The sequence below is a fragment of the Anopheles funestus genome, chromosome 3RL (assembly GCF_943734845.2).
Source record: "Anopheles funestus chromosome 3RL, idAnoFuneDA-416_04, whole genome shotgun sequence".
NCBI lineage: Eukaryota > Metazoa > Arthropoda > Insecta > Diptera > Culicidae > Anopheles > Anopheles funestus.
The window spans coordinates 21193462-21218831 of NC_064599.1; the positions used below are offsets into that span (position 1 = coordinate 21193462).

General features: G+C 43.6%; 2 protein-coding genes across 3 annotated transcripts in view; both read right to left on the minus strand.

Annotated features, from left to right (window-relative positions):
- The window catches only part of LOC125768535 (serine/threonine-protein kinase NLK), a 78312-nt gene extending 58976 nt beyond the window's left edge, over positions 1 to 19336 (minus strand). The window contains exons 1-2 of one of the 2 annotated variants that reach the window (XM_049436331.1): positions 19232 to 19249; positions 16269 to 17343 (exon numbers count right to left, since the gene is read on the minus strand). In XM_049436331.1, coding sequence (XP_049292288.1) covers positions 16269 to 16468 — 200 coding nt within the window. In that variant the 5' untranslated portion in view covers positions 16469 to 17343; positions 19232 to 19249. Of the gene's footprint in view, positions 1 to 16268 lie in introns of both variants that reach the window. The other variant, XM_049436332.1, reaches the window with a different exon arrangement.
- Positions 19337 to 19749: 413 nt separating this feature from the next.
- Positions 19750 to 25065, minus strand: LOC125768528 (ubiquitin-protein ligase E3B). The gene is made up of 8 exons (XM_049436308.1): positions 24896 to 25065; positions 24247 to 24498; positions 22854 to 24175; positions 22619 to 22790; positions 21548 to 22549; positions 21352 to 21481; positions 21121 to 21285; positions 19750 to 21054 (listed from the first exon to the last, which is right to left on the minus strand). The coding sequence occupies exons 2-8, from the start codon at positions 24417 to 24419 to the stop codon at positions 20770 to 20772; spliced, it is 3249 nt and encodes a 1082-aa protein (XP_049292265.1). The 5' UTR covers positions 24420 to 24498; positions 24896 to 25065; the 3' UTR covers positions 19750 to 20769.
- Between the last annotated feature and the right edge of the window lie 305 nt (positions 25066 to 25370).

Consider the following 25370-nt stretch of genomic DNA (forward strand, 5'->3'; position numbering starts at 1 on the left):
ACACGGATTGTCGGTCGAATTTACATACGGTGCGAAAACACATCGAACAACTTGGCCACGATTGTTGCATTTTTTTTGCCTATCTTTGTACATGTGTGTCTGTGGGCGCATAATTGCATATATATATTCTATTTGCTTGGGATCACTTGAAGGTGATTCACACGGTTTTACCGTACAAATGGTATTTATTCTGCCATTCAACAATTTTGATTCAGAAAAAAACTACAAACAACAAACCTTAGACATGCAATAGGGAATATAGTTATTATAGAATAGCAAGCAAGAAGGGAACTATTATACCATAGAATAGGAGTTATTTATAGCGAAGAATCTCTCAACGAACGCGACAGTTTTAACGTATTAAACAGGATGAAACATTGTTGAGCATACATCCGCCCGCAGTGTCACACTTCAACAGGATGAAGATCAGATTTCTGAAATTTCCTGTCAAACTGTTTTACAATTACAATCCGGACAACATTGCCGTGGGTATATTATTGTTTGTAAAATAACCTTTTTTTAAACTTCAAATATGTTTACAAAGAATAGCGAGAATGAATATAATTATTCCAAAAGCTCTTACATACTTATTAAACAAAACAGAAGCACAACCAATTAAAATCATAATTGAAATCATGTTCTTGTGGGGAAACTTATTCTCTTGTAAAAAAACACACCTTTTTCCTACTTGCTTCCAGATAATAAGCTCATCCACGATACACATGAAACCGGTTCGTCCAGGAACTCCTCTCACTCTCAGCAGCAGCAGCAGCAGAAAATTCAATTTCATATTCCCACTGTCCAACTTTATCCCACGCGCACGGTCCATATTCTTGCATGGAAAATTCAACACTGGTTAACCTAAGCAAACAGGCTTGCTCCAATGCCGGTGGAGATTACGGCTTTGGGGTTTAATCGAGGGTACGGTGCAATAAACAATATGAAACCCAACCTCGAAGGGTTTTTTTTTGTTGGGAGGACGGTGTGTGAGAAAATTCTTGTCGTAAGACATCCGAAAGAGATCTGCTCCTGGGGCCATTCTCCAAAATATAGTTGGAAAGAAGGGGGCCGAAGTAAACAAAACCGCAACAGCGCGAACCCGGGGTGTACAAGTACAAGAAAAGCATGAAATTCAAATTTCCTTACGTCACTGGACTTCGAGACCAGCCGGTCTTCGTGTGGCTTCTGCTACCGGGTAGGATACAGGAGCCGAAACCAGAACATGAATCTGACAAACTTCCTCAAATCCGCTGTGGAGTGTGTCTTGAGAGAACGAACGTTTCTCATCATCTTCATCGCCGTGCAACCGAGGCAACCATCGTGGGCGCTTGGAGTACCAGGAGTTGGAAAACTCCACCCTTGTGTGCATTACTGTGAACCCGGAACGAGAAGCGAAGAACAAGTTCTACCCCGGCCAGCTCTCTTGAAGCGCAAGCGTTTGAGTGTTGTTTGTGAAGTTTCGTTTCTAACGTGCTGTAATGGCTTCGAAACGTACACATGTAAGTGAGTAACGCGACCGGGATGTTTTGAAGCGACTAGGTACACTTTTTTCAATCCACGATTATCTCTCTTTACAATATCGTTCATCAATACAAATACTTCTTCTACGGAGGTGGTTCATTTCGGGAATGCTGATAGCTTTCTATTCAACCGCACCGAATAGATTTACCTTTGACGAAGGGCACAGAAAAATAGACACTAAACACATGTGCCACAGAAAAGCGTCCTTATGAGAAACCGAGACACACGCACACCTTACCTGCCCCTAAATGCCCTTTCAATCAATATCAACCGGAATCAATCCCGGAGCGATGAATAATAAATATCATGTTTATTGTGAGAAAAATCAGAATCTTCCCATGGTTGGGGCACGGGAAGAGAAGAGACACAGAAAAAAAAGAACAGAAAGATAAGTTCTACAATCATTCAACCGAACGAAAGACAACCTTCTAAAAGGGCAAGATGATACCAATTTAAACACAATCGATCTTTGCTTCTTCTATTCGTTCGTTCGGGTTGGGCTAAAGCCGAGCAAAAAAAAAAACCACAACGCATCTACAAGTTGAAACCTAAACAACTGAAGCTCGAAGAAATCAGTGGGCTCCCGTGTTTTTTTTACGACCGTCGCGGGAAATTGATACCGATGACGGACGAAGAATGCATCAGAGCAGGGGAAAAAAAACGAAAACATAAAAGCGATCCATGAAACTCACATTTTTTAACGCACATTTGGTTGCCGTCTATCCGGATGCCACAAAGACGAAGTTTGTGCCCGATAATTAGATCGTAAGGTTTCGTTACGGCACCGGTTCCAGTAATAGTTGAGGCGAGTTTGTTTTAAACTGCCCGAAAACGGTTTACCAACAGGCATAAGTTTAACCCCGATAGACGATTTCTTTAGTTTTGGTTGTGAAGAAGTCAAGGTAGAAAAAGGGGGCTATTTTTTCCTTGGGGCAATACATTCAAAATCGGAAGATTCAATCATTTCGACTAATTTCGATCGAATGGATTCTGATGCGTGTGGATAAAAAAAAGCTTCTTTTAAAAACGGACAATCATGATATGACACATAAAATTGATTGATGTGACAAAATGTATGGCTAGCGGAAGGAATATTGCATTTCTTTATGGCACTGTTAATGTGTATCGTTTCAACACAATGTGTCATTGTTATTATCCAAAAAAACGCACCTTCCCAATGCATAGAGCGCATCTGTTGTTGTAAAATAAAAAAAAAAAACAATATTTTGAAAAAGGATTCATCTTTACCATGCATAGACAAAATTGATTTCTTTTCCTGTTTTAATTGAGGTAGAAAAAATAAATAAATTAATCCCCGACAAGATACTCGATCGTTCACGTAACGCAAACTAGCAGAAAACCTGTTTCCGGCCCTGATACAACGCATCATCCTCGACACCGGATGCGTTCCATGAAAAGTCCTAACACCGTACACCATCACAACAGCTGGTACGTTTCTCTTGCCTTTCCTTTACCGCGACAGCTCGGGGGCCGTGTTTTACTTAAATCCAGTTTCATTCTCGCCCTTTTTTTCTGGTCTCCATCCGAGGAGAGCGAAGGAAAGTAAAAAAAAATCTAATCGGAAGCCTATGGGACGCTGAATTACCCTCACTTTTCCACCAACACACACACGCGGGAAAGCGGGAAACAACTCATCCGTAAACGATGAACCCTTGTGCCAGTCCAGCAGCACTATTCTTGTTTCTGGTGAACGAGGCAGCACGCACCCATACAACCAAAACAATAACAACAACAACGACAAAACCAGGCAGGCCTCCCTAAACAGTCCGGTTCGTCGCTTCACCCCGCCGCCGTACATGCCCACCGGATGCCCTCGAACAGCAGAACGGCACACGCGCCGGGAATATGTTGTAATGAACCGCTCGCATCCCTTGGCATGGTTTGAGAAAAGTACATTTTTAGGGTTCCAACTATACCATGCCCAGCGCGCATAGCCGCTGTAAGGCTTCCGTTTACGGCTGGTAGTTCAACCAGGGAGAGAATCATCATGCCACCATCACGCATACATACACCCCGAAGCACGCTCGTCCCTTCTGGTCGATGTTGTCTGCTCGGTGCGGAGAGTCACGTTCGATTTTATCCTGCTCGGTCTCTCTCTCTCTTGCTCCGGAATCTTTTCGAACCGTTTCACCATTCATCCCCCTACAGATTGAGCCTTTTGCCCGGAACACAAAGGGGGCAAGAACCAAAGCAGTACATGTCCCTTCCTTCCCCCCCATTCGTGGCCTTTCAACTGGGTGGCGCAACCGGGTGCGGTGTCTCTCCCGTCTCGACTGAGAGCATCGGTTCGCGCTGATGGCGTTCGTATACAGCACATAAGTGCGCAGTGAACCACTGCACACTTGGAACGAACAACCCCCCCATTCGAAACCGATTGAAGGCAGTATGATAATGAAAAAATCCAACTCGACTCGAGTTCAATACACTCGCGGTGTGTTGTTTATGCTATCTCGCTCCCGATCGCTGCTTCCTTACCGCCCAAAAAAAAAACACAACCAAAACGAACACGCCGATAATCGAGAGCTCGTTCTAGCGCCTTTTTCTAATGCTTTTCCCTCCGGCCGGGGTAAGGCTCGTCGACATCGCACCGCGTTTCGCTTTGATTCGGTGGCTCTTGGTGTGCCCACCGTTCGCTGGCGGTGCTGATGATGGTGCGTCGTAACCCGGTACGCGCGTATGCTTTAGGCATACGTAAAATCCCCGCCCGAATGATGATATTGCGTGTACCGAGCGTGATGATGGGAAGGAAGTGCTCTACCGAAGCCGGTTTTGTTGTTAGTGGCTGGATTTAATGCTTGGCTTTTCGCTTTGCGTTTGCGATTCTCGAAACGAAAGAAAGAAGTTTATCCGCATCCTAATCAACGTTAGGCTCATTATTATTAGCCCGGCAGTAGCATTTTTGTTGAAGGCCAGTTTTCGGTTTTTGGTGATTATTTGCGCAATGAGCTCAGGTGCGCTATTGCCCATTTCCTTCCCTAACTGGGTGTGGGGGATTTTTGAATTCACGACCGTTGACAATACATGCCACAGAATAGTTTTATCGCTGCTACTTACCTAAAAAGAGAAGAGAGAAAAGAAAAACAAAATTAAATATACTATTTTACAAACATATGATTAAAGTTTAAAATATAAACTAAGAAATAGGACGAGTTTCATCCCTGTTTGTTCGTCTACGAACGAACGCATTTCACATGCACACTAAATGCCCACCGAATAATGTAGAAGATGGTTGAGCAAAGATTACGTCAAAAGCAGCTATTATCTGGGGTAACTATCCTGCAGACTAGCTGGTACACGAAGAGCACGGTACAGTGCACAAACAGCATCCCATTACGGAAGAAACTCATTACTTCACAATACCAGAACATCATGCATTTCCTCAAACTAGCTCTTTTAAGTTCGCCAACCATAATACCGGCACGAGATGACAGCAGCAGCAGCAGTTTATGTATGCGCTGACAAATTAAAGGTTTAATTGCAGCTGACACTTTACCGGAAAACGACCGTACATTAGCATATAGCAGAACAAAATGGCGAAAAAAAAACATTTCTCAACAATCCCAACATAATGCTTTCATCCGCAATTCACAAGATCTGGTGCGAATTGGGCTGGTTTAGTGTTTTCACCGATTTATGCGCCAGAATTTGTTTAGCTTTCATGTTAGAATCATTAAAGCAAAAAGTCATTAAAGTGCTTTTTTTTTAAAGTAATATATTCAAAATTTTAAAGTTTGAGTTCCTTTGAGATCCCGAAAAACAAAAATCCTTAAATTAAAAATTAATTCATAGTAGCTCTTTGTAAGTTTTTACCAACACAGGCGGCTCTCGTGTCCCAAAGACGATCCCAAAAATATTGATTTGTACGTCACATTGCCACTCTAACGATGGTACAACACGCACGTCTTTCCGGTTTCCGTTTATGCAAAGTACTTCCCCTGCCACAAACAACCGAAACTACGGAACCGAAATTCTTCGGTCCCGAAAGGGCGATCGCACTCATCGATGGTTTTTGCCTTAAAATTCTTCATACTTCTCGGTAAAGTCTCCCCCGGCCAATAGCAAATAGCTAGAAAAAGATGGTGCCAATTCTACGAACTTCATCTCTTTGTATCTCATCAAAAAAACCCTACCATAATGCTCGTGTCGCCCGTCACCGTCTGCTGCGCGAGGCCAAACTTCCTTCTGCCAGTTTTCCACCAACCTGGGAAAGGAAATGGTGTTTCTGGTCGATTGTACGTGCTGCATAATAATAAGCCAAACATAGACATTCGCACTCCCTTCGCAAAACGGGGAGTTGTGGAAACGGTGTAGTTTCGCTAGGCACGAGGTTTACTCCGATCGATTCTTCCCGAGACACAATTGAGAAGTGTTCTGGCACGCCACAGATTTGTGTTCTTCGCATGCAAAGCTAACAGCGAAACAAAAAACCAGAATGTGGCCGTTCGAATAAGCGAAACATTATTACCCCATTAGTCGCCATAAGTACCGCGCATTAGTGGAACTAACTTTAGCTGAAGCTGCCGAACGTCTATACGTTCCGCCGAGGACAAAGAGCACTACACACTGCTCAAACTGCAGTCCATTATCAACTGCCGAGCAGTGTCCGGAAAAGTGGCTGATTCAGCACACAAAAAGGCGACAGAAAATCATATCCCTCCCCAAACGTTTGCACACCTCCATAGGCTATGTAAAGACAAATATGAATAACGCCATCTTCACACCAGCAGCTTCCTGTAGGCGAGGACTATGGTCATGCCTCGTTGGGTGAAGAACGTTGTCCTAAAGGGATGATGATTTTCTGCATAACCTCCCAAAGCAGTACCAAAAAAAAAAGGAACGACGACCAGACCTGCCTAACGTTATCCTGTGAGAACCTTTTTGTTCACAACCCGAAAGGACGTCCCGTATTCAAAATGGCCCGTAAACAGTCACCACCTTTGTACAGGTACTCTGCAACGGACTCCCAGGCTAGGGAGAGGGTGTTTGAGAAATGGGTACATGGATTGGCACATGGAAAATTCGACACCCAAAATTTTTGGACCATGGCACAGGGCAGAGACGATAAATTTGTATTTTGGATTGTACCACAACCTCCCAGGACTGTTAATGAACGGACAAAGTGGTGCAGCAGCAATTTATAGTGAGTTCTCTTCGGAACGCTTCGGGCACGTTTTTTCCTTAATAATGCTTATAGAACGGGAAAAACATAACCTGAATTTTCTTGACATTTTTACCGTTTGCAGACATCGCAGGTACCAAAGCTCATTCCAACTCGAGTAAAGAGGAACCATTTTTTTAGCTCTTCTTTTGCTCCCTAAAGAACCAGGGTACTCTGGAAAAATCATGAAAGGTGACTATATCGAGGAATGATGTCCGAACAGCACATTTTGTTTGAAAATATTTTGTTGGAGCATCAAACCAAACTGGCATATAAAGACAAAAAAGGGATCCTCATAGATGCGAATAGTACAACTTATGATTCCTTCCGATTCAGGTGTTTTGTGCTGCTTTTCGTGATGATTTATCTTCGTTAGGATATCACCATACTTTCGCACAGCAATGTTAACGACCGGAAAGGTCAACCGACCATAAACCGTTGCCTGCGCATATTTTATTTAATGTGCTTGACAGGGGAAGTTCTGGCAAGAATTTGTTTGAAAAACGGTTGCGAACAGTATAGCACAGTTTCTGGGACTTTTGGGAGAACTCATTATTTTCAAAAAGGACTGCTCTTAGAAAACCCGTTAAAGATAGAAATATCCCAATATAAGTATTATAACATAATTCATCGCTATAAATGTATCTCAACGTATATTTTATATAATCTATAGTCCAAGTATTATAATACACGTCTCAATGCCAAGTATTTCATTTTCCGTTGGTATTGCCAATCACGATTTGCCGTCATCATCCTTTTCACGACCTTCGTTACCGAGAAGGAAGAATGAAAATCCTAACTCAAAATAAATTGGAAAGATGAAGTACGAAGGATGTTAAAAATAGCTTCTGCAGTCGACGATGCTGTGGTTGGTTCCGCATGGAGAACCTGCTTAAGCACACAGTCCCAGGGAGTCACGACGCCCACCCGCTTTTTGTCCTGTTACTGAGAAACCAACATCACCCGGATAAGAATTGATTCATACTAGCGTCTAGCGATGAGTTCTCACACAACAGAAAGGTAATAAAATTATAACCACCGTCTTGCGTGATTTACAGTGCTTCCAAGTACTGAAGGGTTGTATGGGGATGAAGCAATTCTTCATTGTGTTTTTCTATATTAAAAATGTGCTTCCTCAGCTTGGGAAGGGAGCATACCCCAGAGTATCAGAACCACCAATATAAAAAAATACCCAGTTGTCCTTCACACATTCTTCATGAGCACTCGACGTTAATAGTTCAGCCTAAAAATAAAATAGAATAAAAATACTATGCAGCACTCAACAACGCGTCTCTAACGCGTGGGTGTATGAAGCTAGTGCAACCGTGCAGAAAATGGAACAATAAGGTAGTTTCCATTTTCCTAGCCAAGGTCTATAGTGCGAGGAGTACCCCGGGAATCACTAGGAGTACACTTCCGTCTCTGCGGACTTGACATCATCCAGCCAATCAGCAACTTAACATCGCCACCTTCAGGACATTGGAGCAATCATGTGTGGAATGTTGCTTTTCATAGCACCTGCTTATGCACACCTTGACATAACATGTGCGGCAATGCCTTAAAATCCCAGCTCGAATCCTGTACTCCGCCGTAGATATATTAAATATTTAGATATTAAATACACAATCAATTTATTATAACAATAATAATTACATCGCTCAAAAAGAACAGTACTTCTTGTCAAAAGACACACATTTAAGAACACTGAACTTTATTTATTTTTATTTATTTTATTACATGATTACGGCTTTTGCCGTTTTGTCAGCCACAGAGGGCTGAAGTAATTAATCTGAACTTTAATTAAATTTTAAATTAGAATCTGAAAAATATTAAAACCATTCACTACCGGTAGTTCTTACCGCGTGTGGATCTGTTACGAATGCAAAATTAATAAATATCATCACCATATGTCGTGCGTTCTTGAAAGAATTATGGCAAGTGAACCAATATTCCGTAGACAAAGTGAATGAGTAATGCTCAACCGACGTACAACCAACAACTTACCCAACTGCCGCAATCCGTTCGGAAATGTAGCTACGATAGTTCGAAAAAGTGCACGATACTCTTCGTTCTCTACCGAAAAACCGTGTACCAGCCATTGAACGATGATTTATGACAATCGTCGAATGTGCGCAATCTAACAATCTGCGTTTGCCATTCGAATGAATGCAACTACCCGCACCAAGGAAATGGCACATCGAAATTGGGCATATGGTAATTGTTTCACCACAATATTGCAGTTGCGCTGTATGAGATATTCCTTCATTTACATCCGTTTTCTATCCATGTTATAGATTGTAGGTGATTTGCAGTTATACTGTGATTTACGTTTCACTTCTTCGCAGCTATGGCCATCATCGTATGTAAGATAATCAAATGTAAGATAAATAGTGCTTTTTTCTTCATAAACTTAAACTTGAACTCTAAAACTTATATAAGCATCGAGCAACCAATCATACCGGGCACGTTCCGATGGGCCGTACATGTCATAAGAATGACATTGAACAACCAAATTCGTAGAGTCTGTCAGCAGTAGGGGAAAGCGTGCTCTATCAAAAATCGGTAGTCGTGTCTCGTTCGATGTCGTGTTTGTCTAGCACGTCCTAAGAAGTCTGATAGAGCACCTTTCATATTTGTTTGCTCTTGTCTTGTCCGATCTTTGGCTGTTGGAGTCAAATAGCATATCAAATGGCATAGTTGGGGTCAATACTGAATCCGGTTCTAGAATATGTCGAATCCATCTTATAAGATCTAGAACTCCTATCTGGAATCCAGAAAATTCTACAACCTGATATTCACTTTGTTGAATGCATTCTTGACTACCACATATTCTGGTTCAACTTGAACAGTATCTAGTAGATAGAGAACACTGTAAGATCTTTAAGATATTGCATAAGATTCTCCAATAAAACGCCGAGTAAAGTATCTCTCTCTCTCTGGTTGGCTTTAACGACCTCTAAGGTTAATTTCTGGCTTACAAGACTTATTTTCGCCGTATAGCCGGATAGTCAGTCCTTTCTACGGGAGGACGGTCCAGATGGGATTTTATTCCAGGTACTGCCGTGTGGACCAGCGCCGTTTTTCATATACACCGCCGGGTCGCCCGTATCCAAGTATCGTATACAAATTGCAAAAATCAACTCATTACGGCACAATTAAATTAAAGAGACCAAGAATGTTTTGCTTTCTTCGTTACATAAACCCGTGATACGTTCCATTCTGTCTGAGACTTCTTCTCCAAATAGAAAAAAGATACGAATTCAAACCAGCACTCCAATGTTTCACTAAAAGGATGGTAAATTGCAACTTCAAGTTGGGTGTGAGCATGTTGCGTTACTTCTGCCCCTTGTTGGAGCAGGGACAATTTGCTCCAGTCCCGCCATTCCTTTACGCGCGTCTTCGCGTAAATGATTAACGACTGCATTAATTAGATGCTTTACGCCTGAGCTGCAATTTTGTAAATCGCACTTTGTAATTATGCTTTCGACTGCACACTTGGGCTGTTTCACACTGGTCAGCTCTAGTTATATTTCTTTTTATCGTTGTTTTTCGCAATTCTGAACCATTCATCATTCCGTCCTATGAATTGTAGGATAAATTTCTTCCTTGTTCAATTTTTCACTAATGGTCCGGTGCAAGTACCATATCCACTGATTGTGTTCTTATTATTTACCAAGACATTTTTTGATTCCTTTCTCAAACATATTTCTCGATTTTGTTTTATTTACAAAACATATTTCACCAATTGTGGTTTCTGACAATGTATAAGATGCTGCTCGTCTAAAGTCCCGTTAAATATATGCTCACCTTCATCAACACGTATCAATGCACTTGTGTCAAGGTAAAGCGTGTGTGCCTGACAAACATACAGGTGGAGGGAGCGTTGGGAGGCACATTAATCATTTCATGCACGAACCGTCCACCCGTTGGCAGGATTACGATCGGAAACAAGCAACATTCAATTAAACTTCCTGCTTGCCCCTTAACCGATTTCATCTGTCTGTGTACGATATTCTGTTCCGTGCACGCTCGTGCACCTTATCCCTGGGAGAGAACGAACGAGACATGTGGCATTCAATTTATGCGAACCCATTTTCGCGCTGCGTAACGTAAGAAGCAATAGGAGGGTGTTGACCCTCCTATGCTTGAGACAAATAAATGACAAAACGAACGACACTCGGTCGGACGCTTTAAAGCCGGAGCAATGGAATAGTTGTAAACAATAACAAACGCAATGTGTCTACCAATCCACACTTCCACCAATTTTCCTATACCGTCAAACACGCTAGGCCACATTGCTGGGGGAGGTGGCGGCAGTGCATTGTAAACGGTCTCACGAACATGCAGCAGCAATATGCGTGTGAGTACGTATGCACGAGGAACATTTAGCAGCTCCTTTCCGTTTTTGTGATAAAAATAGAGCTGCTATCGATACATTCACGCAAGACCCCCTTGTTGTGCACGCGCGCCTTCCGAACATCACGTAATGATGATCCGCGCACCGCAAGCCCGAAGCCCATCGGGATGGAACGCAACAATCATGCGGATAGACGCAAGCAAACGTACGTAAGGCGCGCCCGTGTACAGCCCACACATATGCGGCGACCTTTTTTTTCTCCACGAGTGTGTTTGTGTACTAGTACTTCTGGTTGTCAGTGTACGGCGTCTACCACATAATAATGGGTTCTACTTCTGCCACCTAACATACCGCTACCGCTTTATCCTGAACTTAAGGGGGTTCTTCGCGTTTGATGACTTCCAGAGGTAGCGTTGTCTAGGAGGGGTATAGGGAACTAGAATATGGGTTGTTTTTTTTCCTTCGCTAAGCCGTAATGTTCCCGCGTACATTGAACGGAGGGGCAGACAGATTACATTTCCTCTTGCCATCGGTGGTAAGCATCGTTTGCCTTTGTCAACTGATACCGATCCTCCGGAGAGAGGGCACCATCGGTAAAGTCTAATGATGGATTTGCTTCATTTGGTGTGCATTATTTGAAAGAATTTCATCAAAACATTTTATTTTTCCTTTGTGACGATAACAAGCAGATAGCTGTAGAAGAAGCAAAGTTTAGCAAAAAATATCATATACTTTTAATCTTCTTATAATGCGTTCAAATCCTTTAGAGTGATTTGATCGTTATACGAAATACTCGTTGAAAATACACACTCTACATTTAGGACAGCTCGATAGTATACATGATAGCGATGGCGGTCTCTAAACGACAGGACCGAGTATCAAATCCCATCCGGACCCATCCGGAATCCTATCCGAGCAACTATCTTACTCGAATATCTCGGATTTTTAAAAGTCAAAGAAAGCCAGAAAATGACATATCAAGACTTCTTGAGGGTTATAGCGCCACAAAAGAAAAAGACTCTCAAAATTTATTCTTCATCTTGATCTTGATGTAGGCGGCTTACACTTTTGGAGCCCGTGCATCATCAAGATGCTATGAGAAATATATGAAGAAACAACTTCTTATGTTGAGAACTTGTTTTCCAAATCTTTTTCCTTCGCATCAGGTTTGGTAGAATCTCTTGCATGTAATTGTTTTCAATCCTTAACTACTGACTAACAACATTAGATCAATATGGTCAATTTCATATAATTCCAAAGTTTCTTCAACCGTGCATCTTCGGTATTGAGCAAACAAATAAAAAAAAATCCAGGACTTCGAATGCTCGTTGAGTTCTATTTTAAAAGCATTCATACTTCTTCGTTACCTAGAAACACATCACAAGAGGGTGTTACTCGTTATAAGAGGGTTGACTGTACATGCAAATCTTCCAATAATTCCTCGGACTTTTTTCTTCATTATAAAATAACAGTTGTCTACACACTATGTATTTTGGAAGTGAATCTCCATTATGAAGTCTCATAAACCTCCAAAGATCCTTAAAGATTCAAGAGATCTTTGATGAGAGCACATGATTCAATGACTCTTTACTGAAGATTCGTATTATTGACTCTTTGTTAAATATTCAATTATAAGCACAATATTACTAAATTAAGCTACAATCAATCTATACACTAAATTCATGCATCAACCATTCTCGTGAGTGCGTTTATTCTATAACGAAGATATAAAATATGCAAGTTTTCCTGGCTTTCCGCCAATATCGTCTCCACCGCATCACCGATTCCTCTTCCGGTAGACGATCACGGTTTCCTTATTCGTTCACTTAAACACCATGCTAACCTTCATTTGCTTAGTGCAACATCCCTCGCAACATCACATCATAGAGAGAGAGAGATAGAGTTCGGTTTGCCTCTGCTAAAAATATCCTTCCCAACTATTAGGGGAGAAACCTATGTTGCCGAAGGCGTAATACATCCATCAAACCCCCCACTTTTTTTCTATTTCGATGACGGCATATATAACGCTCTCGTCTACAAACACAACGCACAGCAAGACAAACTATTTTGTGTCATCTTTTTGCTGAGCCGCACGAGGGTACGACGTTCAGAGTGCTCTCATAATACCGGCCAAAGTGTCACAAGTGTCGTTCGTTCCAAGCTCACCACCGCAGCGGGGACGATTATGTTAGTCACTGGTTGTTCTTTTTTTTCTCTTTCCAACTCAAAAATAATTGATCAAATTATTACAACCACCGTTGCGATGGAGCGATAAAACCCTGAGGATGGATGCCATCCAAGACAGCATCAGTGCCTCGGTGTAACAATCAAGTGTCTGTGCGTTTCGGGCACATTAAAGCAACATTGTTATGAAAGGAAGAAACCAAACAAGCGATCACCAAACAAGAAAGCGCAAGAAAGAGGAAGCGAACCGCCTGATAAGCAATGTCCCCATGTGCGTTATACATATTGATGATTTACGCAATTGAAGAGAGCCGTCGGTTTGGCAAAAAATAACTAGGTTATCGATATTGCACAGTACAGCGAAGAAGCACGGTTCATGTGTGAATGGTACTGAGTATACTTTTTTTTCTGCACATACCTACAACCTCCATATCACGAGGGAGTTGGTGTCAAAGATATACACAAAGATCACGTTGAAAACTCATTAATTCGCAGGAACTCCTCAACTCTTTTTGTCCCGGCGAAACGTGATCTCCGTAAAAATGTTTCAGAGTGAGTAAGAGATTTTCCCAACTGGAAATCTTCCAAACGACCCAGTTATTAGTGGTTAAATATGCACGAGGGTGATCGAAATGGAGGAGAAATAATTACACAAACCACAAATTGTCGTACCACATGATTTGATTTGCGGTTATCAAATCCGTTTCGTTCCATCGTTGACATTGACGGACGGATGCAGCAACCAAGCAAACAGAAAACAAAACACACAAAACTTCTGCAAACAAACGACGAATTATCTCCTACCTTTGTTGAGAAGTTGACGAACTGCCACAGTCCGATATGTCACACCACACGTATCTAGTACGCCCTACCCAATATAGATAACATCCGAATCGGACTACCCGACCGATTGAAACTAAGCAAAGGAATCAATTATCACACGGTGTTACGAACCCGCGCGATCAGTTGCCAAAACATTATCGTGTCGACTGAGCGAGTGTTGCGATAACTTTCACTGGAACACGATGCGTCAGCTTCTTCATGGAGAAGGTAGTTCCCCCCTTTTTTACGGAAGGTGACCCACGACGGCTGACCGATACTGGATCGATTTGGGATTATTTCCGTAATGTTACATTTTCACTTTTCGTGCCCTCTCCATTCCCCAACCGATGATATCTTGGCCTAGGTGATATATCATTTATCAAACAAACTCCCATTCGCCACCGAGCCTGTCGTTTGTACCACACACAGCTGTTTAATTAACACAAGCCAGCAGCAACACACACCTTTTGCAAGCCGTTATCACGAACCGGTTAAATATAGGGAACACTCATGATTTTAGGTCACATGTAATATAATCCTTACGAACGCGTAGTTAAGGAACACAAAATATTTGAGTTATTTTACTTATAATCAAACTGGAGGATATTCAAACATTGAACAACTTCAAATCATTGTACAATTCACAAAATGTCAGAATTTCATATTATTCCAGAAATCCTTGATTAGACCAAATCAAAGGTGTGCCGCTCAAGTTAGCAAATGAAGGGGTGTGTGAATACACTACCTTAAAGAACTACCTTACAAGTGCTTGATAATAGCTTTCCAAAACAAGGCGTGCCCTAAAAAGGGTGAGAACACCTCCAAAAATTCCAACCAACGAGATTCCAGTGAGTGTAAATTGGAACCGAGGCCGGAAAGTTTTTCAAGGTTTATTAGCACCATTTTAAAGCGACATACAGCAACAACAAAACACCAGGATCGTACAAAGCGTGCGTGAACAAACATCTGTTGGTAACCTCATTCTTCGCGCCCTGACGAATGTCCAAGTTGGTACAAGTGCAAGTGCATTGTGTCTGGGAACTTGCCCTACACCTTTCTCACTACACCTCACAGCACTCTAACTGACAGGTCGTGTCCCAATTACCAATCGCCTATCGCGCAATTTTTTCCACTCTCTTTCTCTCTATCTCTCTCTCTCCAAACATCTTCATACAGGGATACGGCGTATCAGTTTGTGGAAGAAATAAGATGTGTCCGTCCTTATCAGCTACTGACCGCGTTTCGAAGTTGCCATCATTGAGGGTTGGAGACGCAACCTTCACCTTTACATTTCCGCACGAATAAAACGATGCTACGAGCAAGGAATCGATTGATTTAGCTATTTTTAAGTTGCCTTATTTTTACTTTCCCCAATACTTGCGTCGCCCAAAAAAAGTATTCTCGAGCTGATGGATTCTCCCCTAGGGCGATTCGATTTGGTTGACACAGTTCGACGCAGTTTATCAGTATTTTTGACGTCGATAGTGGTGTCAGTGATGTCTGCATCACTGTTCTCTTCCGTCCTGTCTGGCGGGCATCGTCAACAGATTGGGATTGATTTTAATGGAATTCAGTATAAATATGGCGTCTCCTCAAGACAATTAGGTCGGAGATATAGAATCAGGGTGTACCGGTGGGATAATAATATCGGAGTGTATCATATGACAGGACTGGTTCCAGAATGTCACATTCAGACCGTTCGTTCATAGCAAAAATGATTCAAAAACTTACAGTAATCCTGAATTTACAGTACCCATCGCGAATTCGTCAAAAATAATCAGAGACCCAAAATTCAAAAAAATTATAACAGAAAATGCTTTAAGCTACCATGTGACAGGCCAGCTTCGTAATATAACCAGCTGTATAGGATCTTTCCTGTGCACCAGTGGCTTTCAGGGACTTTACCGAGACGATCGAGGAGATTGAGAACTCCGGATGGAATGTTTGTGAAATTGCTTACAATTTCCAAAATATTGAATTATATAAAGAATAACTACTCCCAGAGATCGATTACCAGATTCTCACTCTTTCGGCACATGACATTTGAAACAACAAACTTGTACATCCGGAACAATCTTTATCAAGCATGGATAGAGTAGTTTAATCAATGGAAAAATTAAAAAAAAACCCTCCTCACAACTTCACGCCAGGATGAAGGTTATCAACAGGGGTAAGTAGAAAAGATTAGAATCGCAAAAAGCTTACCATACGACACCGAATGCACCGTAGCCGATCGGTCGATCCGGTTGCACATCCTGTGGGACGGCCGGTGGCTGGAAGTAGGGTGCGGCCGCGGCCAGAATGGCGCCCTGCGGCGCACCGGCAGCTCCTCCTTGTACTAACGACATCGAGACACTCATGGAGACCCCCCGTGATTGCCTGGCAGGGCCACCGACAGCCGCCATTCAGCCGATGCGCATAACCCGATCACTTCTCCGACGAGAACCCACCTCGCTGGGGTCTTTATGGGTGTGTGTGTGTGTGTATGTGATGGTCAGCCGATTATCCGGGATGATGCGTTTGTTTTGATGCCGAACAAGCAACTTCTAGGTGTCACTGGTCGAAGAAAAACCGCCTCGGTGAAAAACCCGTCGACTTGAATGAAGTAACCAAACACACTTCCGCACGGCACCCACGCGTCACAACAAACAATAAAATGCCGAAAAGGAAGTGGAGCCCACCCAAAAAGGAATGAGCTAAGCCCGATGACTAATGGTGAAAAACGGTGCGTGAAAAACCCCGGAAAATGTGCGCACCATATACAAAACCCGGAGGAGAAAGAGCGCGGCGAGAGGTCGCAACGGATGGAAATGCGGAACGATCAAAACTTTTCCCTTCACGCGCACTTTTACGGAAAAGCTCGATACACACACACACAATAGCGGCGAATATGGGCGAAGGGTTGCTTTGTTTTGCGTTTTGCTCTTGTAAACTTATTTTCCCTCACCGTAGGGAATTGCACGCACAATGGAAACTTTCGTGTGTATGGTGGTGGGGGTGCGCACACTTCCGGATGTAGATGGCCACACTTCCGGCCGTAGCTTTTGATTTATTTTACTTTATTTTTTTGCACTTGATTTCTTTAAACGAAGGGATTTACAAACGGAACAAATTTGACTGATAACTGAAACGGCTCAGTAGGCTTTTCGCACACACATTACGCGCACAAATTCACGTACACACAAAACACTTGCTCGATACACCCAACCGTCAGAATAGATCAGGATGTTGATAGTTGGTCAGAAACGAAATTGGAAACTGGGTTTCGTAATGGCCGAAACTTTACACACACAAAAAAAAAACAAATGAACTAATCTGCACCAATTTTTTTTTTCTCTCTCTCTTTCTCACTTGCCTCCTTTCACGTGTATGTTTGCTTGGATGGTTACATGCGTTACGTTTCGTTACCGATTCTGATTCTGTTCACCGCTCACCTTTTTATTGCACAATTATCGATGCGTTTTACCCTTCCACATGCGAGGCTATTTCTTAATGCAAGGTTAAAGAAGGAAGGAGCTGCTAGGCGTGAAGAAGAACAGAATGGAATCAACTACAGCAGCAGCAGCTACTCACGCATGATTTTCCGCATGCACACATACACAGACTAATGGCAAATGACTGATGAAATTTGCACCGGAATTGTGCACTTCTGAGTCACCGGTCCGTAGACTTGTAAGGCTCTATTCACGATTGGAAGATGGTTATGATGCCTCGGCTGCACAACATTCGGATTCGGCGTGTGCCTTTTCCGGAACGAACCAAAACGCTAATTGTTTGGGACGTTATTATTCCAATCCGCCACACTGTTTGAGCAACAGCAGTTGGAGATAATTTCTACCACCGGGTTCGGGTTTGCGTTGTTGCGGTGACTTTTCCTCGGCGGAAACTAATTTCCACACTCGGAGAACGACTGCTGCTTCGATTATATCACTTTCCCTTCGCCGAGTGGTTCTTCACCATTGACTCAAAACACGCACACTGGTCACCCTTCACACACTACACACTGCCAGCGGTTTCCATGGACATGCACAATGGTTGCCGCTGCTAATCAGCGCGTTCTGACAGATGATGACTCCGTCGATTGTGCTGCCTTCTTGGTTGGTTGGTACTTCCGGCACAAAGATGCTTTCTCCTGCAGCACATGCACACACCAATAGCAACACCAGTTTTGTCAGCTGTTGGGAGTCGTGTGTGTGTGTGATTTTCGAGAACTTATTTGTGTGAAGGTCGCGTGTGTGTCTCCGCGTGATCCACTTTAATATTGGCAGTGAGAGTGAGGAAGTATTTACACCACACACGCGTGTACCTTCGCAGCACAATGATCAAGGACAGCAAACACTGGACACAGACACACACAAGCACGGGCGTACTGTTCGCGATGTCTTACGCGAAATGTGTATACGCGGGTTGCGTAAAATCACTCGAACCCAATGCTGAGCAGCTGGGTGGTTTTGCTGAGTAGCTCCTTCAACAAATGGCAGTACTGTACGGCAAATAAGCACGCTGATCTGCCAAGGAAATGGCAAACGTTTTGGTTTTTTCAGATGTTTGAAACTGATCCACAAAAAAATCGACCGAAAACAACCAACAGTGACGGGTATTGTTTACACTCCACACTTTTATGCACTCACATACACACACACACTAGCAAAGCGCACGCATTCGACGCTTGCTTTTTTCCTCCACCGTAGTGTAAGGGCGACTTCCTTTTATTGTCGATGAGGGTTCTAGACATGCACCACCACTACCACCACCATCTATATCCCGCAGGATGAACAGAAAATGGTCGCAAAAGGGCTCGACTTTCGTGAAAGGATGATTAAAAACGGAAAATGCCAAACCAGCATACAGGCGATGATGGTACTACTGTTACCCAGGGTATGACACACGGAGAAGAAGAAAAAAAAGGGTCCTTCTCTTCGCCGGTCTGAAAAACCACACACACTGCTGCTGCTGCTGCTGTGTTGCCTGGGTTACGACGCGTTGCCTATTTGACTGTCGCCCTGTGTGCATGTACGTCCTTACAGCGACAATTTTTCACTACGGCATCACACACGGTTGCTGCTTCGTCGTCGTCGTTCCGAGTTTTTCGAGAAGTATTGTTTCCGCAGTCCGGCCAGCTGGTGTGCGTTGCGTGTGTTTGTGCACGAGGGTGCGTGTGTATATACCCCGTTTCCGTGAGAATCGTGTTAGGAATAAACCAGCACGGAGCGACGCAACCCACGCGTCCGAACTCGACCAAATTTTCTCGTGAACTAAAACAAATTCAGGAAGAAGACATTTGCCTTGTTCTCATGTCAAATGGCTTGGCCTGTCAAAGTGCGTGCATGGACAATGGTCTCGTCGGGAAGTACTGTGACAGCTGGCATGAAAATGAACCAAAATTTTGTGTGGTTCAGAATATGTGTGTTGGCACCCACTACAGTTAAAAAATGGACTCTTTTTTGTTAACTAACAGCTATTTCAAGCATATATGCTATTCTCAGATGACCTTTATGACAAATGAGAATTAAATAATTTGGCTCATGAAATCAATTGTGTTTGGGACCAAATAGAACAGTAGCGCCATCTGTTGGATTATCCCAGACACAACCCATATTGAAATATGGTTCAAATTTCATCGTTAAAATTTAATCCATTTTTGGGAAAATTAAAAATTAAATGAATAAAACACCACAAAACGAACTTAAGCCCCTAGTTCATCATTTATTCATATTCGGACCCTTACATATTTTCATCAACTATTTGTATGATTGATTTCAGTTACGTGTGTAATGTTACTACACCGCCGATCTGGTTGTGTGAAGATGTTTTTGTGCAAACATTTTTTCCTACGAAAATTCGCGTTTCGATCTATTTCGGGTCCATGCGTGGATACCTGTTTGCACCAAATTGTGGGATTGTAAGAATATGTGTAGTACACCCGTTTTTAACGGTTTGTTTGTTTGTTTGTTTTGTTTCTTCTTGTTTTGTCGCATGCAACACAAATAATCGTTTCTAGACACGTTCAAAAAATACTTTCTTATCTTACTACAATAGTATATAAATATTAGGATTATCATTGTTTTGTTTTTTTTGTTGCACTACTACCGCTGCCTGTAATGTTACGAATATAAAATAAACACAGTTCCATTTATATACCGTCTGACTTGAACGTTTTGTGTGCTTTCACTTGATACACGTTTGCAGTTTCCCTTTTCTTCGCATTTCCATCAAGCCACACGCATACAACACTACATACAGTTTCTAACTGTTCTGACACGCTTTCCTTGTTTTTTTGTTACACACAACACACACACACAAAGACATACCAAACGCAATACCATAAATATTCTACTATTGATATACACCAAACGCATCACACATTGTGAAACATCGAAAACACTGGGTTCAATTCAACTGCCACTGGTTTGCACCTACATATTATTGATCGCCGATTGCACAGTTGCTTCACTAAATACCAAACACGCGCCGGGAGGGGCGAGGATATTCATTGGAGAACGTCAAACTTCCAACTCCAACTGTTCCTGTTCCATTCACGATTCGCTTCTGTGGCCCCAAATGAATATCCTTACACGCTTACTATCACAGTTTAATGGATTATATATCTTCTTCTGAATTCATAAGAATCTGCCCGATCCGCCTTACCACATTGCACCGTATCGGATCGGGCCTGAATGGGAAGAAAGTTCGCATCGTCAACAGCTTACGACAGCTCGAACCCGGTATTGCTGGATATTGCGTATCGCAGCTTATCCCGCAACATGCTCTTCTTCTGATAATTCGGCAGCTTGAGCAGGTTGAAGCAGGTGGACGATGTGGGCAGCCGGTTCAGTGGATCCTTCTTGCGGATGGTGAAGAACCCGCGTATGACCGAACCGACCGTATCACCGATGTCCTCATCATCGCCCACCTCCACGCAACGTATGGAAAACGGTGGCTCCAAATGGGCAAAGCCAAGCAGCGGTGGTTTCGAACAGCTCGTAACAAACTAACAACAAAAACATTATTATTTTTACAGCTAAATCCAGTTAAACGCCAACAAGGTGTGACTTACCTTGAGGAACAATTTTTTCTCCTCTTCGGTGAAATCTTTGGCAAGAATATCCCACAGCCAACCGACCACCCGATGACCGTCGTGAAAGCCACCATAATACTGGGTATGTTTGCGCAGATCCTTCAAATCCAGTGGCGATGTATCGCCCGATATAAGTCTTTGCAGCTAAAATGTGAAATGTAGAAACGTGAGAAAACTAAGGTGCTAAAAAAGAGGCGCCAAAGAACGTACTTCCGGTGTGGAAAACAGTGCCAACCAGTCCGGATTAACGATGCAACGAAATCCGCGTATAAAGGCGGCCGTTTGGTCACGGATCTGTGTGTGCATACGGAAGTAAGCCATGTAGTGGATGTAATTAATTCTGCAAATGAAAAAAAGAACCATAAATTAATAAAAATTTCGAAATATTTAAACAACGCAAACTCACTTATTATCGTTATTAACCGCCCGTGCTTTACCGCCCGGATGGAGCTCGTGGGTCACTATCTTTCCCATCACATCTTCGTCCACGCTGAAGGTTAAATCCAGATCCGCCACATCGCCCTGATAGTGTTTGATAAACGTTAAGCTACGGTACAGTTCCTTGTCGAGCGATGGCAACTCATCCATGCAGCTGTACAACGCTTGCTGCGTCTGGCCGAGCACTTGCGACAGAAAGAACGAGGCAAATGGTACATCCACTACGATGCCCTCGTATACCGCCTTGCCCAACATACGGCCCACAAATTCAAACAATGCCAGATGGTTTTCCTGCATGTGTGAGGTGGGCGATGGATAGAGCCGTTGTTCCGTGGTCGTTTTGAACAGATTCAGCGATGGATCAAATACCCGTTTGATGGTTTCTTCTAAAAATTCCTTAAACACACCATCCTGATCGATACCCGCCTCATCCAATCCCTGCTGATTAATGAACCGTACCCGAATGACACCTTTCAAGCCGTGCGGTGGTAATGCGGCCAGCTGCCGATAACCATCCTCCACGATACGATCCCGATGGACGGTAACCAGGGCGGAGCTCGGTGATGCGCAGGCCGATTCCGTCAATCCTAGTACAGCTTTTTCGTTCTGTACAAACTTCCGGAACAGCTGCACCCGGTCCTCGTGCGGAATAATGTGTGGCATTTTTTGCAGTAAAATCTGCGTATGCTTTTTACCCTTCTCCAGATCGGCTAGAAAGTGCGAAGGCCTAATGTCACGGATTAGCCAATGGTTCGGTGGTGCAAACTGCCGTCGACAGTCACGCCGGTAAAGGCACAACAGCAGCGTGTGTATCGACACGAACAGGGGTGCACTTGTTGCCGTCTTCGCGTCCAGTATCTGATCCTGGATGGTCCGGTACAGGAATGTGTTCAGAAAGTGTGACAGCACAATATAATCGTTCAGTGTAAACGGTGTCTGCTGTTCGTACATTTCCAAATCATCTAAAATACTGGCCCGAGGGAAGAATAATGCGATCCGTTAGAGTGGTGTCGCGTTTGCAGTTACGCACATTACTCACGTTACGTAGTGGGTCATGCAGTCACAAAACAGTGATAGAAGCAGCAACGGTGGTGCATAATTCGTTTGGCTAACTTGCAGCAGCTCGATGAAGCCCTTCAAACCACAGTTTGGACCGATCGATCCGAGCAGCAGCCAAAGATCGTGCAGTACCGTATCGTTGTAGCAAAGACCTTCAAGAAATAGGAACAAATGTTTAAATGGTGAAAAGAAAGACCTATTTATACCATCCTTACCGGAAAGAATGTCCAACCGTAACTGCGACAGCGCACTCAGTGCAGCGTGATACATCGAACAAGTTAGTGCCACACGGGAAACTTCAGCCGAGCCCAGCTTCCGGTACGTTTTGCCCGCCTTATTCGGTTGCCCTTTCATCGAACTACGCTCAAAGGTAAGCGCACGCTTCAACAGATTCCCCGTACTGTTACCGGTCGGGATGGGATAATCGATCGTCTCGTACCCAACTGCCAGCTCCTTCAGATTATCCCCCAGCAACAGCTTCACGATCCGATGGTTCCACAGCAGATGGATCTGTTTCTTGATCAGCGGCAAATTTTCGTGCTGCAAACGATCTTTCCCGGGTGAAAACCATCCCAACAGTTCATGCCACTGCGTGAAGGCACCACCGGCTTGGCTCAAGCTGTTCAGTATACCGTTCAGCAACTGCGTCACAACGAACGTAAAAGCAGGATAGGCCAGTTTGGCCGCATTTTCCGGCGGTTCCAGATAGTACAGCTGCACCACGTTTGCGAGCAGCGCAAGCAGATTGCTATTCTGCAGGCTGGCCACCACGAACTTGGTCGATTGTTCACCGGCCAGCAGATCGAGCGTTTTTTCCAGCGTTCCATGCGATTGAATGCTTACGAGACATTCGGGCGTTAACTGTTCGAGCTGTGCGATCATACCGGGTACGGAAAGGATCTGCACCAGGAACTGGCTGAGTAGATTCTCACTGTACCCGGACGAAACGAGCGGTCGTAGGGCGAGCGTCACTAGTGCTGTGAGTGAAATGGGTTTTAGATTCACTACCGGCCGACAGGTGCCTTTCACGAGCACTTGGCGCAATGTTAGGTAGAACCCTTTCTGTACGAGATCACCCATCACGTTCGCGCACAGCTGCATCATACCGGGCTTTAACCCGGCCAACGATTTATTGCGCAACAGTGCCCAACTGTTGATCGACGTAAACGCGACCAGCGTGTGCAAATATAAGGCCAATGATATGCTATCGCTATGCACCTCGGGCTTTAGAAGCTCGATCGCCGTGCAGCATCGATACAGCAGCTTCTTAATGTGGCGTATCCAAGCTAAGCTTAGCTCTTTGTTGAACGCCACGCCAATGTAGCTGGTTTTGGGTGAATCCGATTCGAGGCTTGCGACCAAATACCGGCACAAACGTTCCAACCGCTCCCGGTGCTGTGCTGACTCGGGTGCGGCCGTATCCGCTTTCCATTGCAGCAGAAAATGGCTTGCGGCACAGTAAACGGCAAGGCTCGGTTTAAGGTCGATCGGTTTACCAACGTTCGTGACCGGTGGAAGCAGTTCGTCGAATTCAGTTCTGAAAGAGATTTGCAATAAATTATTCATCGCTGTAAAAGGGTCAACGAGGTGCGCAACGAGAATACTTACAGAATTGTCTGGCGAAATTTGGTCCTTGCCAACCATCCGCGGATATTACGCTGTAGCAGCAATATTGAACGGTCCCGCCGTTCTTCCTGTGCCCGTTCATTGGCACGCTCTTCCCGCGCCGCTTTCGTCTGGACGAGAAAACTGTCCTTATTCGTTTCGGTACGCCCGAACATACTGAGGGTGGGAAGTTTTTTCGGTTTTCTTTTTGTGCCGAAGTTTCCGATTCACACCGACGACACCAGACACTGGTCACTACAAAGCAGTAAGCAAAGGGAGAATACCAATAAACATGATTCCGCTAATTAACCCCCATCTCTGGTTGCACCAGACGTCACTGTGCACTGTCGGAATTTAGATTCACCCGTTTTAACACCTCTCGAAAGTGCAACAATCTAAGCGCACTCGTGAACATCCACCCGCCAACCACTAGCACTAGATTAGGTTTGCGTTAATCATCGCTACAAGTCCGTATCTTTTCTGCGGTAAATCTGTTCTACATCTATTTGTGAAGATGCTGTGAGGAAAGAAGGCAAAATCCAAACACCCTTTTTCCCGATAACGTCACCACAACTGTGCGTGTGTGGTGTGATGTTTCTTATCAACATACAACCCTCTAAATTCGATTCGCTCGAACACCCTTTCACCGTACCCTTATCGCTGCATGATGTAGTACGTCCGGAAAATGTTTCCACTACCACCCGACAAAAGTAATTGCGAAAACGATGATTTCGGTTGGCTTTTTTGCGTCACGAAAAGTAAAACACACAGAAAATTTTCCGTTCCTCAGCTGTTGTGATTGTTGTTTTTTCCTTGTGTGTTTTTTTTGCCTTCTCGCTGTCAAATTCTACGTCCCGCACAGAGGGTAGGATAGTGGGCAAGTGATTTCAAATTGATATTGAAATTTTAAAAATTATTCAATATTTTTTTAGTTGTTTTCAACCAAATAGGTGCTAAAATTATAGAAGTCGTTTTAACTGGAAACATGGAGCGTGTTTTCCCCTATTTTTCATTACTTTGTAAGCAGTTGCGAAACATTGAATTCCACATTCCATCTAATATATAAACGGTTAATTCCTACCCCCCGTAATGTCCCTAGACGTAGTTTAAAAAGACCGTTGAGAGGG